This window comes from Natator depressus, chromosome 15 (assembly GCF_965152275.1).
Source record: "Natator depressus isolate rNatDep1 chromosome 15, rNatDep2.hap1, whole genome shotgun sequence".
NCBI classification, from domain to species: Eukaryota; Metazoa; Chordata; order Testudines; family Cheloniidae; genus Natator; species Natator depressus.
Genome location: NC_134248.1, coordinates 9,183,971 through 9,201,918, shown reverse-complemented (window position 1 = coordinate 9,201,918; position 17,948 = coordinate 9,183,971). Strand labels below are relative to the sequence as shown.

General features: G+C 47.5%; 1 protein-coding gene across 3 annotated transcripts in view; it reads left to right on the top strand.

Annotated features, from left to right (window-relative positions):
- KSR2 (kinase suppressor of ras 2) overlaps nucleotides 1–17,948 on the top strand; it is a 281,058-nt gene continuing 263,110 nt past the window's right edge. For 2 of the 3 annotated variants that reach the window (XM_074973249.1, XM_074973250.1), the window contains exon 1: nucleotides 2–227. In XM_074973249.1, coding sequence (XP_074829350.1) covers nucleotides 48–227 — 180 coding nt within the window. In that variant the 5' untranslated portion in view covers nucleotides 2–47. Of the gene's footprint in view, nucleotides 228–17,948 lie in introns of all 3 variants that reach the window. The other variant, XM_074973251.1, reaches the window with a different exon arrangement.

Here is a 17,948-nt window from a genome sequence, read left to right as displayed (position 1 = left end):
TGATCTGGGAGGAGGAGGAGGAGGAGAAGGGGGCTGCAAAGCGAGCTATGGATGAGGAAAACATGACGAAAAGCGAAGAGCAGCAGCATCTGAGTTTGCAGAAAGCCTTGCAGCAGTGCGAGCTGGTCCAGAACATGATCGATATCAGCATCTCCAACCTGGAGGGGCTCCGGACCAAATGTGCCACTTCCAACGACCTGACGCAAAAAGAGATCAGAACCCTAGAGGTAGGTTTTACCTTTGCAAAAATATAGAGAGAGTATTTCAAGCTCTCTGCCCCCCCCCCCCACCCACTGCCTCGATTATACTTGTGGGGGGGAGGAAATATGCATGATTTTGTATGTTTCTACAATTTGGCAAACCCAGTCTTCTTTTTCAATTGCATTTATTTCTCTGCCAGTCTTTGCAAGGGAGGTAGGTTCTCCCCCCTTCCCCCCCCCCGCGACTGTGTATTTGTTTATATACAATGGGGGCTTGTGTGCAGTGTAATAAATTAAGGAGCTGCAGTGAGCTCAAATGAGCCTGCGCGTGCTGCAGGTGGCCAAAAGGTGGTTCTTGCACATCAAATGTGGCTGCCTCTAAATAGGGTTCTTTCCCCTTGCCTTCTTCTGTTTTTTTTTTGCATGTCAGGAGGCAGGCGTTCAGTTTTGCATTGCAAGCCACAGATCTCTGGGTGGACAGTCCCCCTTAAGGTGTAATGAACAATTTGCATGTTTAAAAATAAATAAATCCTGCCTTGGTGGATGGAGGTACAGGGGATCCCCTCTTGGGAGAAGGCAAGTGATGCTGCGGGGAATCTTTCTAATCTTGCCTTAGGCTAATCAAATAGATCTTTTGGTTTCATGCAAACAAGGAGGTAAAATGCTTCTTGCCAACAGCCTGTGTATATTGCGAGAGACCCAGAGAGGGCTGGGATGGCTGTTCGTAAAGGCCTGGTTTGCAGGGGAGTGATCATGAGGAGTTAAAAATAACTTGCATGTAGGCACTGGAGATTCATTTTAAATGCCAGGAGGGCTAGGGGGAAAAGACGGATCCCCCAAGGCATGAATTGGACTGGGTAATGTGCATTGGGTGGTGCTTGCCAGTAGTAATGGCAGCCCTGCTGGAAGCAGAGAAAAGGGGTTTGTGGGGGCGGGGTGGGTTCCCAGTGGCTGGGATGGTAATAAGGTGAAACAACATGCGGTTGTCATGCATGACACCAGGATGCTTGTCCTCATTCTCCACCTGTAGAGATGGAGATGACAGGGATTTTAAAAGGACTCTGAGGCCTGAAGCCTCCTGTGTCTGGCAGTGTGCTGGTGACAGACCCTGCTGCATTTTACTCTGGCAGCATTGCTATAGAGAAGGTTGTGTCAGCATATCCCTTAGAATAGAAACCCCCGATACAGCTAGACTTTGGCCTGTAATCCGGGGCAGCGGTTCTGCCTGCTCCACCTCAGTGAAAGAACCGTGTTTGAAAAAGATACGCTAGGACTCCCCTGTCTGTGTGGGTTTGCAAAATAAAAAGGACCTTTACAGGTGAAAGAAATATAAATAAAAAATCACAGAGCAGTTTCCATAGAAGTTAGAAATGGACAAGGGCTATCAGATCATCCAGTCCATCTGCATGTAAGTAGGCTCTCTTTCAAAGTATGCTAAGATAATTAGATGTTTACCAGTTTCAGGAGGATTTGAATGTGTGGATGTAACTTTAAATAGATGGGAGACTTTAAATAGAAATCAGAGACTCCACAAAGTCTGCTAGGGCAGGAGTTCTCAATCTGGGGATCCTAGCTAGGCGGAAGAGGGATCCTGGTGTGCAAAAGGTAGAGAACACCTGGGCCCTTTGTTGTTACCAATCTGTTTTATGTGGAAGATGCAGATAGGTTGAAAATTAGCTGCCGAGCATGGAACTAAGCAAGTGACTGTGTCATAACATGGTGTAAATGCTGCTGGAGAAACATGTTGAAAAGGAGATGTTTAACTTTGTCACATGGCTGTTGCTCACTGGGGATTTATTGCCTCTCATTGCTTTTTTTTACTATGTGTACGAGAAGGTTATGCATTTTTGTCCAACTGGAAGCCTAAAGTTAGGTTCCCCAAACGGGCACCTTAATAACTGTTTCTCTTTCAGCAGCTCTGATAGACAGGCCAGAGTTTATTTAGGTGCCTGTCTATGACCTTAGGAGCCTAACTTTAGGCCTGCTGGGTAGAAAACTGTGTCCTTCTCTACAACAAGGCAGTGGTGGTTCTGGTGACAAAGACCCCTGTCCACGAGCAGCTAGACTGACCTGCAGCATGCTTTACGTGAACCACCAGTGAAAACATCAGTGTCCAAATTCTGCTTGGGAAGTGCAAACTGCATCTTCTTGAGCCCTTGCACTGAGGTGGGGATTCGCTGCCACCCTCTGTTGGAGGTTCTTCAGGGGCACCTTTAGTTTCGTTTTGGGGCTTCATAGGAGCCTTATTAGCAGAGGCTATAATAGAGTTGTGCTGAGTCAGTGCATCCCTGGCCAGTACTGCCCACTCTTGGGGAAATACCGTCTCTCTGGGCCCCCCATTGAAAGGGAGGAGCCGCTATCTTCTGATGCAACTCTCCCCGACCACCTCGCTACCCCTCACTTCGGGGTGAACTTCTTGCTTTTGGAGACGCTGAGCAAACTTAGCCCCAGATGGTAAAGACTTGGGCATGATCTTGCAGTCACTACTCATGGGAAACTTCTGTTGAAGTCAGTGAGCGGCTTAGCTATGTTGAGGAACACATTCAGGGCCTCTGCCTCCACTGACCGACGCTGGTGACCTAGGGTCTGGTTCTTTGCTGTACCTCCAGGAGGTGCAGCACGAAAGGGACAGGTCAAGGAGACGGAGGGGCACAGGTGGCTTTCTGACACCTTTCATCTCTCTAGATTGCAGGCTGCTCTGGGGGCTGAAATGGCCCTCATAGTAAATCACAGAATCATAGAACTGGAAGGGACCTTGAGAGGTCATCTAGCCCAATCCCCTGCACTCAAGGCAGGACTAAGTATTATCTAGACCATGCCTAACAGGTGTTTGTCCAACCTGGTCTTAAAAATCCTCCAGTTACCCCTGTGCAGCCACACTGAAAACAACAGGATTTTCCAGACATAGATGGGAGCAGAATTTGGCCTGAAGAATCTTTGCTAGCATTCCAGTGATAGCGCATGAGCCAGAGAACCCTGCTTGGCTTTCAGATCCTAGGCTGAGTTTGTAGGGCTGAGAGTTAGCAAAACTCTCTTGTGAATCAAGCAGACAGGATTTTGAACTCCCAGAGAGACAACTCCTAGGGAACCCCACTGTGGCATTTTTACCAAGTTACTGCCCAGAGCTGATCTACAATTTACGTTATTTAAATAGCAAATTAAAATGAAGAACATTTGTGGTCATGGTTACTTGCTATTGAAACTTATGGTCATCATGTGGTTTGGTTTTTAAGAGAGGAGGTTCTTGTGAAAGGGGGAGTGGGCTGGACCGACTACTCTTTGGGATGAGCGGAAGCTGCAAGTATGCATGTCGTATAATTCACAGCCACAACGAGCACCTGGAGGAGGTTCTCAGTGGAGAAGCCAAGGACTTAGTGGGCATGGAGATCACCTATTTAGGATCTCCTGTTTAGGATTCGTCCCTCTCTGTCGGCTCTGCAGCATGTTGGTGTGGAGGATCATGCACTTTTCTGCCCACGCCAAACCTGTGGCTTGTATTATGTAGGAGGTGGGTCTAGAACAGGGGTCGGCAACCTTTCAGAAGTGGTGTGCCAAGTCTTCACTTATTCACTCTAATTTAAGATTTCACGTGCCAGTAATACATTTTAATGTTTTTAGAAGGTCTCTTTCTATAAGTCTATAGTAAATAACTAAACTATTGTTGTATGTAAAATAAATAAGGTTTTTAAAATGTTTAAGAAGCTTCATTTAAAATTAAATTAAATTAAAATGCAGAGCCCCCTGGACCGGTGGCCAGGACCCGGGCAGTGCGGGTGCCCCTGAAAATCAGCTCGCGGGCCGCCTTTGGCACCCGGGCCATAGGTTGCCCACCCCTGGTCTAGAAGATCATAATGATTCCTTTTGACTTTTAAAATCTATGAATCTTTCCTGCGAGCCAATAGCCTGCTCTCTCTGGCGAGCCATTTACTAAAACATTTCAGTCAAAGCGTTCCCGTGGAGAGGCACTGAAGTTTTATTGGAGTCGCTTAGAGTTTACAAAGCCAATGGCTATGCAAAAATCTCTGGCCAAGATTTTCAAAAGTGACCAGTGATTTTGGGTGCCCGTCGTCAGTGACCACCATTGGTTTTCAGCATGTGAGTGGTCTGCACTTTCTGGAATTAGGGCCCTTTTCAAGGATGATGCTCCAAAATCAAAGCATCCCAAATCACTAGCTACTTTTGAAGATCTTGGCCCCTATGTGCTATGGCAACTAAGAAGAGATGCAGCAATTGGGGGATGAGGCAAATGGGTGATGTGTTAGCAGTCCATCCTCTGCTGCATCTCTGGGAACTTTTCCTCCTCCTTCACCCCTGAAAATCTAATGAGAGGCTAAATAGAGCCATTTTTCTGGTCTACATATACTCTACTCATTCATACCACACACATTGCATGGTGTCTGGCCACTTTTAACCAGTGCTGCCTTCCACAGGCAGTCAGCAGATATCGCTCATGCTGCTGTTGCCTCTAGGGCCACGTCTACACTACCCGCCGGATCGGTGGGTAGTGATCGATCTATCGGGGATCGATCTATCGCTTCTAGTGTAGACATGACCAATCGATCCCCGATCGCTCTGCCATCGACTCCGGAACTCCACCACGGGGAGAGGCGTTGACGGGGGAGCAGCGGCCGTCGATCCCGCGCCGCGAGGACTCGAAGTAAGTGATTCTAAGTCGATCTAAGATACGCCGACTTCAGCTACGCTATTCTCGTAGCTGAAGTTGCGTATCTTAGATCGATTCCCCCCGCCAGTGTAGACCAGGCCTAGGAGACATAGCAGGTCCTTATGTTAGTAAGACATTCTGAAAAACCACCCTGAATCATTTCCCACTGTGGCGATCATTATGATGTGTATTACCTAGCAGGCCAGGCACAGCCCAGAGGCCCATGGTGCTAGGCGTGGTACAAACACAGAACACAAAGATGGTCTCTGCCCCAGAGACCTTACAATCTCAGTGCACTTTGCATTTCCATAAACCATGAAAGCAACCCCCTGATTGAACCTGATGTCGTCGGAACACCTTAATGTCCTTGTGTCAATCATTATGATGCATGTAATTCTTAATAAGCTGCTCTCTCTGATTTATATTTACAATAAACATGCTCAGAGCATTTAACATGGCCATTAGGTTTCATGAAACATAAACAGGTTTCAAGGGGGGTGAATTCCTATTATTACAGGTCAAACAATTTCCTTTCCCACAGAAGAGAGTTTTATATAGTGATTAGAGCAGGTCTCACTCAGGACTTGGGCAAGTCACTTAACTCTCTATGCCTCAGTTTCCCCATCTGTGTGATGAGGATAATCAAAGGTACATACCTCAGAGCAGTGTTACGGGGCTTACTGAATGCAAAGCACGTGGAGTTCCTTGGCTGAAATATGCTCCATCAATAGCAAGTATTGCTAATATAGTGGTTTGGGTTGGGGGCCTTAGAGCATTTTGTTGAGGATGATGACTGGTCATTATTTGTATTACAGCAGCATCTGGAGGCACCAAGATCAGGGCCCCGTTGTGCCCAATGCTGTGCAAACACCAAGCAAGAGACAGCTCTTGCCCAGAAGCACTCACAGTCTGAACAGATCAGACACAGGGTAGGAGGGGCACAGAGCCACAAAGGGGTGGAGCAATTTGCCTGAGGTCACACAGTGGGCCACGTACCCTCTCCGCTGGACCATGCTGCCTCTGAGGGATGAAGTTTGATGCAAGAATCATTCTGATCCCCCCAGGCGGGTAGAGTGGTGCAGGATTAGTAACCACTTGGGAGGGATTTCCCTCAAAGTGTCAGCCAAGCAAAACGGGAATCCCCTGCTGTGTGTCTTGCATGAGTGTGCAGGGGCAAATCGCCGGTGTCTGATTTAAAACGCAGGCCTGGCTGCACTAAGGAGAATGAAACTGTGAACAGCTAGTGATTCAGCCGGCGATCTCTGTTTGAGTCAACAGGTGGTTGTGGTAAGAGTAAGCTGTGTGATAAAAGCATCTGCCCAGGTTTTCATAGAGGTGCTGACTGATGGTGTTTCTATTATAGAAACAAGATGATTTCCAGTAAGGGAGTGATAAATGGTAAACCCAGGGCCAGATTCTGGTCTCAGGTACAATCTGGAGTGACTGCATCAAAGTCAGTGGATTTCAAGTGGCATTACTCTGGCTTTACAGCAGCCTATATGAGCTCAGAACTTGGCCCTGGATCCTTGCCACCGCCAAATCCCAAGGACATGACGTAGGCTCAGAGTCCCAGCGAAGAGGAGGTGTTTTGTTGCTTTCCATCTGCCTGCAAAGAACCAAGTCAGATAGTGTTTGATTGTCAACATGTGGCATAAAAAGAACCGGCTAGCTCCTGCGCTCATGGAACAACCCTGGACTTGCGGCCTGATCTGGAGCACATTGAAGTCAATGGAGAAAGACTCCCGTTGTTTTCAGTGGGCTATCAGGCCTTGGTTACTAAGGAAGCTGGAATGATGGCTCATTGTGTGCATCCGGTGGAGTCCACAATGCGGGGAGCTACGCACTGCACAGCACAGCACGGGGTGTGTTATCGGGGGGCAGTGGTTAAACAACATTTCCGACTTAGCATGTTCTAATTGCAATTTTTAGAAATTATTTAATGTTTAGAAAAACACTTTAAGTGAATAAGATTCCCCCCCTCCTGCTGGAATTATGTAGCTACATGATGTGCTGATGTGTGCTGATACTTCAGTGGAGCGGGCTCCTGACCGCAACTTGGGAAATGTTGCCTCCATCTCTCGTGCTTTGGGACTTCAGGCAAGCCACCTCCCCGCTCCATACCTGTGTTTCCTCCTCCCCCTCCAGCTGTCTTGTTATTTAGCGTGTAAGCTCTTGGGGGCTGCCTCTTGCTATGTATATGTACCTAGCAATGGGGCTTTAATCTCCATCAGGGGCTCTCAGTGCTGCTGTAAGGCTAATAACAATCACAGATTTTAGCTTTGATCCTTCCTGTGGTTGTGTGCATAGTGCAGGAGAGAATACAGGAAAGATGGGGTAAGATATACATCCGTGTAACTCCATTCTGTTGAGTTCAGGGGAGGGACATTGGTGTGAACCTGGAGTAATCAAGGAGTGAATCGGGTCTTGTATTTTTCACTTAATCCTGATCAACTAATCCTGATTTGGCAGGGATTAAAATAATTATCTCAATTCAATTTTTTTTTTATTATTTTTTTACCATCTTAATAGTGTATGTGATTCTTTTTATTTCATATGGTGTAATTGTAGAGGGAGCTGGTAGCAACCTCTACACTGCGGTTGTCCGCTTTCCACTCAAAGGGATTCTTGCGACCTTTTCTTTGAGGTGCTCTCGGACCCCATTGTTAGCAGCAGTCCTTTGACCAACGCTACTGTCACTCCTTATTTTTAGAGGTGAACTGTGGGAGCCGTTAGATTTTTTTTTTTCACCTCAGGACACAAGTGAAATACCAGCTAGTACCAAAACCTTAGATCCAAACTGTCTGGAGCTTTGGGTGTGTTTATAATCTGGATTTAGAGCCAGATTTTGTAAATGGCCTATCCTTAATAATAGGCCAGACCAGAACATTGGATCCAAACTTCCTCATATTTTGGAATGTTTGACATCTGGATCAAAAATGTTGGCGATTGAATTTCCTTTCTAGTGTAAATGTTTCCTGTCATCAATTTAGCCTCCAGCGGCCACATGTCACCTTGCATTTGGATAATGTAAGGTACTGGCTAGTGTGTTCCACTGCCTTCTATGGGATAGGATCAGAGCTGATCAACTACGTTTCAGAGACCCTGTACGGCTAACAGTTGAAGAGCCTTCTCTAATTCATGTGGCTTGAGGTCTGTGCTTTTGGAGGAAGTGAATGGGCATTCTATTGTTGCTGGTAGTGCGAAGTTCTGAGTGGCCCATGCTGGGCTAAGGTTTTGCATTTGTTATAATAGGACTGGACATCTCTGGGCAGGAGAGACTTGCACTAGAGATGCAGCAGGGATGTTACTGGTCAGGTTTGGTGCGCTGGCAAAATTGTACAGACAGCGGGTGCCGAGCACCTGCCTACACTATGTGTAGCTCCAGTCAGGGCTGCATTTCCTAGTCAGCATTGTTTACAGCCCTAAGCCTGTATTTCCCAGCAATGTATTATAATAATTTATAATAATATACTGACAGTACAATGACCGTGGTGCGTCTAGCCTTCAACAGAGCTCAGGGCCCCATTGTGCTCATAGAAACACGTCGTGTTCCAGGAAATAAGCTAACGGGACCACTGTGGCAGAGAAAGCCCTTCAGAAATGTCACTGCATGTTAGTGTTTCGTAACATTATGTAAAATGCAAGGGGTCCCTTGCCCCAGCTGGCTGACCCAAGCATTGACCTCACTCTGACTTTTTGTTTTTTTCCCTTTATTTTTAAGACCATTAAATTCATCCCCCCCCCCCAAGTGTGTGTATGTGTGTGTGTATGTTTAGTGCTGGTGAAAGGTGACTGCCCTGGTGGTCGAAGTCCTTTGTTTAACCATCCCATAAGCCAGTAAGTACATCACAGTCAGTTGCAATGCAGCTTTCCCGTCCCTGACCTGGCCAGTATGCTTCAACACTGCTCTGCCTCGGATGAGCAGGGAGCTCATTCCTTGGCCCCTCTGATCAGGCTGTCGTCAGAGAGCCAGTTACAGCCTGTCAGGATAGTTATGGATAAATTGACTTCTGCCTGGTCTACACCCAGTGCTTGTGCCATACATAATGCTTTGAGTTAGAGCATGTGATTATTTTTTAAACTGTTATAGTTATACCAGTACATCCCCTAGAGTGGAGACTTATATTGGTACCAGAGTGTCTTATACCAGTAGAGCATATTCCTCTTCCAGTATAGGAATACCAGTTTATGTACAGTTATACTGCACCCACACAAGTGAGTTTTAGTGCTTAAACTATACCGACAGAGATAGTGGTACAAGTTTTCTGTGTAGACCAGGTCTCTGACTGTAAGCTCTTTGGGGCAGGGATCTCATCTCCCTATGTCTTAAAATGCCTAGCACATCACTGGTGATGAATACATAATAACAGTAATCAATAGTTTTATCTCACCTGCCTTCTGAGAAATGGCCGGAGACCCACCATACAGTCATTGGATGGCAATAACTTTCTTTCACTTGTTACTGACCCAAATAGGGTTTGAAGTGGTATCCAACAAATGAAAGGCTCTTACATTGATCTGACTGACTTCAGTGGAGTTACTCCTGATTTCACTATGGCCAACCACAAGCGTTCAAAAAGCAGGAGCCAAGCCCCCCAAAATCATGCATTAAAGAAAATAGTGCCTTTCATTTTACTTGCTTTCTGGTTTAGGGTGCCGTTGGATCACGTTTTCAAGCTTTTCTCTGCAACCGTGAGGGTTAGAAACCTCATTTTTTGTGTGAGCGAGATCAGAGTCCAGCCTGTAATTCGCAGGTCCCATTATCAATTCTTTAAACTACCCAGCCTCTTTGACTTGGTACGTTTTAAAGCGATGTCTTTAACTGGACCACCTCTCAATGTGTTTTCTTAAAATATAAACACCCCGATCAATTGATGCCAGCATTTCTGCACTCACGAGCAAACCCTACACTAATCAACAAGTGTGCTGATGAGGTAATAGGGGTGGGGTGGATTGGAAGCAGGGAAGAGAATAAAATTAATGGAAAATAGATTTTCTTCTCAAGCTACCAAGGGGTTAGTGTAAACAGAGAGTTAAAAAAATATATATGGGGAGGAGAGAGAGGGAAAATGGTGATAGCATCGCTCTAAATTCTGAAAAGGTGATCAGTGAGTGTATCGTTTTCAAGTGCATGACAGAGATTGTAAATCTACAACAAACTGAAATGTGTTATATCCTTGTCCTTTTATTTAATTGTAGAATTGGCATTTGGTTTTCCACGGGAAACATAAACAGGCCCACAGACATGCCCAGCTGTTGTGTACATTTGCCATTTGTGAAGACACCCGCCCCAACCACACACGCTGTAATGCAACGGGAAAACACACAAATACCGTGCCCCTGTGCTCTCCGAGGGAAAGAACACACACCGTGCTTGGTCTGCAGATAGACCGAATAAGAATCCAAGTACAGGCATGTGTGAGGAACCCGATTCTGTTAGATGCTGGGTACCTTCCCCTCCCAGTCTGAGTTGTGGGCACGGCGGCCCAGATCCTCAAAGATATTTAGTTTCCTAACTCCCAGTGAAATCAGCAACCTAAATCTCTTTGGAGATCTGGACCTCAGCACCTTGCAGGAGTCGCTGTATGCAAAGTGCACGTTGATTAGTGTGCAGCTGCATTATGGGGGGAAAGGTTTGCATTCTTCTGAAGCATCAGAGATTTCTGAAGGCAGGATGCTGGAGTGAATGAACTAGAGGGTTGATCTGCTGTGGCAAATCCTGTATTCCCGTGGACGATATTATTATGTATTACCATCGCCCCTCGGAGTCCTCGTCATGAACCAGGACCCCATGGTGCTAGGTGCTGTACAAACACACAACAAAAAGACAGGCCCTGCCCCACCCCAGGATACTGCTTTAGCGGTGTTTGATGTGAATTGTTTGCAGTGGTGGTGGTAGGATGGGGAATAAAGCCCTAGTAGGGGCTTGAAGTATCCACGTTTTGAAAACACATCCCATTTGGTGCATTCCCCAGGCCAAACGTTGCTCTCTAAGGTATCTTTAGAATGAAAGGATTCTCTGGCAGGGATTCCAGAATGGGGGAATGAACGCCACCATAGACACAGACACAGGTATCCTCTCTCTCCTTCCTTTGTTAGGATTTCTGTTGTTCACCTCAAGGAGGGAGGAGTGGAGATTATGGCAAGGCAAGGGTTAAATAACTTTGTCTTGTGCCTGATTTACTGCAAGATTTTGCAGAATGCTTCTAAAATAAGACTACGGGTTTCATCCAGCCCTCGGATATGTGGGCGTGTATTGGTGTGTACTTTGCAAAGTCAGCTACACTTCATCTTGCAAGCCCAGGACTGAGTCCTATCAGGTGTTTGTATACGGCCATATATGCATATTTCAGAAGTGCTATGGACAGCTAGCTTGATTAAATGCATAAAAATTGAACCGAGTATTCAAATATTGCAATCACACACTCATTTTGTGCACATAGGTCTCTAGTGTGAAACATCTGCACATTCACTTTTCATGCATAAACTAACGGTCATGATGATACCTTATATTTCTATAGAGCCTTTTATCCTCCAGGAGCCTAAAGTGCTTTTCAAACGGTCTGTGCAGGAATCCCTTCCCTCGCCATTAAAATGCAGTCACTTCTGGGGTGGAATGTGGCAGCCATTTGACAGAAACACAACAGTTTAGGACAGGAAGTGAAGACGAATGCATCCATTTGAAATTGTAGGGGGGAATTAAGAGTCAGGTTGTCCATATCCAAGCTGGCCCTTGGCCGGGACACTGGGGTTTACCATGCTACTCTTGTGAAAAGGGCCCTGACATCTTTGATGACCACAGTAGTCAGGATTAGGGTTGCCAGGATCATCTCTTTTTTGAGGCGGCTGTTCTGGGAAATGTAAGGGTGCTCAGTACACACTGCCAGCTGTCCAGGCCTCAGGGCTCAGGATCGTCCTGGATGTCCTTTCTTTTGTACCTCACAGGTGGCAACCCTAGTCAGGATCTTAGCTGTACTTCACAGCTAAAACACAGTCCCTCCAGCACTGCAGGGGCCCTCACATATAAGGCCCCTGCAGTTATGTTATGTGCGTATAGAGGGCCCAGCACAGAGACTAGGGCCTCCCTGCACTACCACAACACAAATACATACTAACGCTGGCAGGAGTTCATACAAGGGGGTGTGCACTCCTGGCACGGTGTAGAGTCCTGCTCCATAGAAGCCCCCTTAGGTGCAGCATTTGGACAGGAAGAGGGATGCAGGTCATGGGCAAGCCATAAAAAGAGTGATGGGTGGGGGTGGGGGTAATCTACTGTTAAAACAAGGATGAGCCCAGTCAACTACTCCAGCCACTGTGTTCCTTCCCAGCACCACCCTAGCAATGCGGGCGGGGTCTTAGGGGATTGCATGGCAGGACAGTGTTGCCATGCCCTCTCCTTAGGTTGAGCTGTTCCTTAGACCTACTTTTGAGTGTACCCTTCAGGTGACCAGCTTGGCTCCCTTCACCTCTCCTAAAGGGGGAACCCCTGCGGCTCTAACCCTCTGGGACTTGGCCTCTGGGCTGCAGTCCTCCTGTTTCCCAACTGTGTTGCCACGACAGGCCCAACTGTGCTTGGCACCTGGAGGTCCTTTTCCTTTGGGGAGCTTTGACCAGTAGCTGATTAAAGTGACTCCAATAGCTTCTCCAAAACAAGGTATTATTTATTCACCCAAAGGTGCGTAGCTCACAGAGAGAAGAGATAAAACAACAAAAAGCCTGGACACGTAGTTTTCCCTCAACTTTACACATTCCTTAAAAGTTTTGGGTAAGTTCCACCCAGCCCAGATCCCCTGCTCCTGACCTGGGAGAACCCCGCAGCACCATCCCCAGCCGCTGCTGTCCACTCAACCCCCTATTCCTCCTCCCTAGGCTGGGAGGTTCAATGATTCAATATCCACTTTGATCCCAGGCTGGGAAGAATAAGCCTTGTTAGCCTATGTGGAGCCAGGCAAGCGGGCATTCCCCCATTAATAATTCTCCCATTGTCCCTCAAGGATCCTTGGGCGCACTCTCTGACAGTACCTTCTCCTGGCCATTGTTTCCTTTCCTGTTTGTTTCCCCCTACCAGCCTCCTTTGATTTAACTCCTTGCAGCCAGGCAGGATAATATCAAACAGGTAAACTGAGGGGCATATGATATTCTTGTAACAAACACAGGGAACTCCCATGTTCTCTACAAGGGCCGTGTGCAGGACTATGAGAGAAACTTCGTTCCACACTAGGGAGCAAGCTCCTCCGGCAGGACTGTGGGGGGAGGGTAGCACAGTGCTGTTTTTTGCTATGCAGTTGTATTATGTGCAGATCTTCCATGCAAAGTGGATCTGCAACCATTTGTCAGTGTTACCTGCATAGCATTGGGGGGCAGGGGGGCGAAGGCAAGTGGTGTGAGACAGGGAGCAGATGAGGTGAAAAGAGACAGGAGGGCTTTTCTAGGGGGCAGGAGCTGCAGAGGAGAAGGCTCTTTCCCCAACAACAGTGAGATTATGTGGAGGGACAGAAGAGAGGGGCCTCGTAAGGAAGAAGGGAGAGACAAGGCCCTTGAGATAAGCTGAAGCAAACCTACAGAAAGCCTGGCATTAGCCATTGCTGTCACAACCCCTCTGTTTCCCATATACCAGTGGTTCTTAACCAGGAGTACACGTACCTCTGGGGGTGCACAGAGGTCTACCAGGGGGTACATCAACTCATCTAGATGTTTGTGTAGTTTTACAACAGGCTACAGAAAAAGCACTAGCAAAGTCAGTACAAATTAAAATGTCATACAGACAATGACTTGTTTATACCGCTCTATACACGATACACTGAAATGTAAGCAGAGTAGTTATAGTTCAACTGATTTATTTTATAATTATATGCTAAAATGACAAAGTCAGCAATGTCAGTACTAGTGTGCTGGGACACTTCTGTATTTTTATGTCTGATTTTGTAAGCAAGTAGGTTTTAAGTGAGGTGAAACTTTGGGGTACGGGAGACAAATCAGATGCCAGAAAGGGGTACAGAAGTCTGGAAAGGTTGAGAGCCACTGCCATACACCACATTTACGAGCAACATTTTAAAAGGGTGATGGAAACAGCCAGGCCCAAAGCCCCTTCAGCAAGGTGCTAAGTGGGGATGCAGAAAACATGTGGCTCCCATCAGTTGGGGGTGCATTAGCTGTCAAGAGGGTTCATAGAGCTTTATTCTCCATTGCCTTATACCTTGTGCTGTCATCTGAACCTCTGCAAAGCAGGTGTGAAATGCTACCATGTTATGCTAGTAAACGTGTTATGCTCGCACGATTCCCATTTTGTGAAGTTGCAAGCACCAGGTGTAGGGCAGCGGGGAGTCAGGCCCAGAGCATTTTGGATGGGCAGCTTTCAGGGTTAGCAACAGAAACTGCTCTACACCTAGCAACATGAGGCCACGCTGACCCTTGTATCTGCAATGCTAATCAAGCAGGCAAGACAATACCCGCGCTCGAAAATACATCAAGACTAATTTTTGGCAGTGCCCGCAATGAGGGTTCCCAGTTAAAAACTGGCAGAGGGAGGGCTCCCACTGCAAATGGACAGCCCCTCTGTCACCTACTTTGTCTTATTCATCAGATTCATGCCTCTTCCTATCTGAGAGAGTCATCTTCACACTCTGACCTAGCCTGAATATTCCAGATGTTTGCCCGGTAACATCACTAGCTCCCTCTTTGTTCTGGAAGAGAGTCAGAGCAGCCTGGATGTTCGGTTCGTCCTTTCAAGAAGCTGGCAGCTCGAGAGGGTGTATTGTAGGGGGATCATTTATCACTATAGTTGGTGTATAGCCTAACAGGGAAAATATGCATTCATTAAAATTTTAAATGCAGCATGTGGCAACCGCGGCCACCTCCCGACATTACTGGAGAGCTATCAAAGGTGGATTACATTTCCACTGCATTTGCATAGTCTGACTAATCCAATACGAGGTTAATTTACTTTAGCCTTGTGCTCCTACAGGTGGTTTCTTTGCAAATTTTTCCATGCACATTTCCTTTGATTCAACCCCCTGATCTTAATCTCCAAGCAGGTCAGGGCAGGGAAGCGGTTTCCAGTGTGGTTGACGTCAGTACAGCTCCATAGATTAGCTGGCAGAGGGTGCTCTGAGAGAGGTGCAGCTGTTGTCCCTCTCCCTGGAGACCAGCTTTATCACCAATCTAGCCTGCTTAGTGTCTGTGCTCCACTCAGGGTGTTCGCAGAAGCTGGTCCCATAACACTGCGCAGCCTTTTGCTGACGGGGTAACGTGCCGCTTGGCCGCACCGAAGGGCAGGCACATTGAAATAGCACCAGAACAACCTGGCCATGATCACAGTGCACCTCTAAGTGTGAGGAGGGAAACCTGAGCGCAGCCTGCTCTCTGGGAAGGGGAATTCCCAGTGGGGGCAGGGAGGTGAGGGTGGAAATCCCCTTAACCTTTCCAGTTGAGATGCCTGCAATCGCTGGGTAAAGTGGCTTACCACAGGATGGGGAGCTCTCACCACATCAGCCAGGCCTGGGAGAAGAGGGGGAACTCCGCTCTGCTCTAGCAGGAAAGTGCTCTATGCTCCTCACTTCTTTTAGGATGGGTAAGAAGTTCAGCTAAGAGCCGAGCAGAACTCAGACCCCCAGCTGGATACAGAGAGTAGCACACAAAGGGTGAAAGATTCATCCAGGGCTCTAGACGCTGGAAGTCCCACGCGGTTTCTCCAGGCTGCCTTTTAAAACTTGATGGCAACAGAGCAATGTGACGCTTCTTAATTATCATTAAGGGGCCAACATGCTCTGATCCGCTGGATCCGTGAAAGCAGAGGTCTCACCTTTCAGCTCAGCATGTGTCTTGGTAGAATTATTCTTAGTCTCTATACCTTTGGCTTGTCAGGCCATGGTTTTTTCAGAGCATTTTTGTTATGCATAATCTTTTCCCCCCTGCAGCTTGGAGGCCAGCTGCTGCTTATTAGCAAATGCTGATGAGGCAATAAGGCCTAATAATGAAAGTGAGGCTGCCCTGGCAAACCTCTGGCAGCTGACTGTCAACTTCTGTAACTGATAAACATTTTGCTCATGCACTGGCCCCTCTCCTTAACACTGAATCATACCTGCTTCGCACTTCTAGGGAACTTCTCTCCGAAGCATCTTAATGCAAATTACAAATATTAATGAAATTCTGACAACAGCACTGGGGAGGGAAGGGAAGGTAAGGTGGGAGGTATTATTCGCAACATTTAACCGAGAGATGTTTAGGACCAGGTTTTCAAAGGTATTTAGGGCCCTAAAGTCCGAATCCTTTTGAAAATCTGATCCTTAGTGACTTGTGCAAGAACATGCAGTCAGTCAAAGAGTTGGGACGAGAATCCAGGAGTTCCAACCCTCTCAGGTCCTTGCTCTAGCCAGTGCAATGAGTCAACTAGCAATTTTGCTTGCATCAATTTAATCTAATTGATCTACATAGTAGAATCTTAATTATTCAATTGTAATAGTGGGGGAAGGGGAGAGACACTTACTAGACACGTATACGGGTTTAACTAAATTGATTTTAAAAACTGATCTGCTTAAACGAGTGCCAACTCCTAATATAGGGCCATTTAAACTGGTTTAACCCTTGCTTATATTGATTTAGCTTGCTCCAGTAAGCTAAAAAGGTGTAAGGAGGGGTGAAACTAGTTCAAGGGCATCTACACGAGGGGTTTAATTAGATAGGCCTCCCTGTAAGGCAAGGAATGGCATTGTATCTAGGCAGCTCTCCAAACAGGGAAAGTTAGGAACCTGGTTATTGTAACAAAGCAGGGTAGCTTCACTATAAAACTGGGTACAAGGAATTTGAATTAGTCTGACCTGAGCATAAATATCCAATACAAGCTAGCTGTATTTTAGGGCTTGCTCCCGCTCCCATTGAAGTTGATGGCAAGACTTCCATTAACATCTGGGAGAAGAGGACCAGGCCCTTCCTTGGGAAAGTCTCTCAGCACTGGGCAGAGGGAGTTCATGGAACACTCCTCCCATCCCGCAGGCGTTGCACTCTAGCAATGCACTGTCATTTGGATCTACGCCGTTTCCCGCTAATCTTCCTTCTGAGCAGAGACTACCACGCGAGTCACACCGTGGGCATACATTCCTCCAGCTCCCTGTCACGTAGTGCAGGGACTGAGAGCCCCGGGTGGGCAGAACGGAACAGAGCCAGCCTGCTGCTGGGTCAGTAAACCTGGTGAGCAATCACCCTGATGTGCTCTGGTGGCAGGAGAACCCAAGCCAGGGTCCTGGCTCTAGGAAGTCATGGGAGATCCTTTCCCCCACCCTCTCAGGCTGGAGCTGGCCGAGCCTGATTTTGCTAAGGTGCTGAGCACCTGCAGTTCTGACTGACTTCAATGGGAGCTGTGGGTGCCCAGCACTTTGGAAAAATGAGGCCATGGATAAGTGGATGGGCCTTGCCCTATGTGTTCTTTGTGAGGGGCACTGCAGGGTGAGCAGGCAGCTGCAGCCTGCATCGAGTGACTTTTCAGGAGCCCCCCGGGAAGAACTCATGCAGTAATTTGGAGGGGAGAGGCCCAGAGAGCTGTGACCAGGACTTGGTCACAAAGCCACTCGCTCACATTTGGCCCAGCTGCCCCTCTGTCATGATGGAGGGGTGAGTGGGCCAAACCTGAGAGGCGCCAGGTCACAGTCTCCAAAGTGGGGAGCCAGGCCCAGCTCCATGGGACAGGAGCTGCTGGTGGAGTGTGAGTATGGGGCAGGGTCGTTCTCCAATATCCCCCTCTCCCCAACCCCTGGGACCTCCCCTCCACACCAGGCTGGGAGAAGTGTATGTTTGCCTGTTTATGCACCCTTGGTTTCATGATTTCTGTGGGTGCAGTTGGAGTCAGGAGCCCCTGCTAAACCCACTCCTGCTAGACGCTAGGTCGTTGTCATCATGGTGGTGGGCTAACTTTGGGTCCAATGGTTAGAGCGCTCACTCAGGATGTGGGAGATCCAGGTTCAACTCCCTCCTCTGCCTGATGTAGCGTTGTGCCTTGATGGGTGGGAAGGCTTGCGAGATCTGATGATGCTGAGAGCTATGCTGGCAGGACCACCCAAGGCAGATAGTTCAGAGCAGTGGTTCTGAGCCTG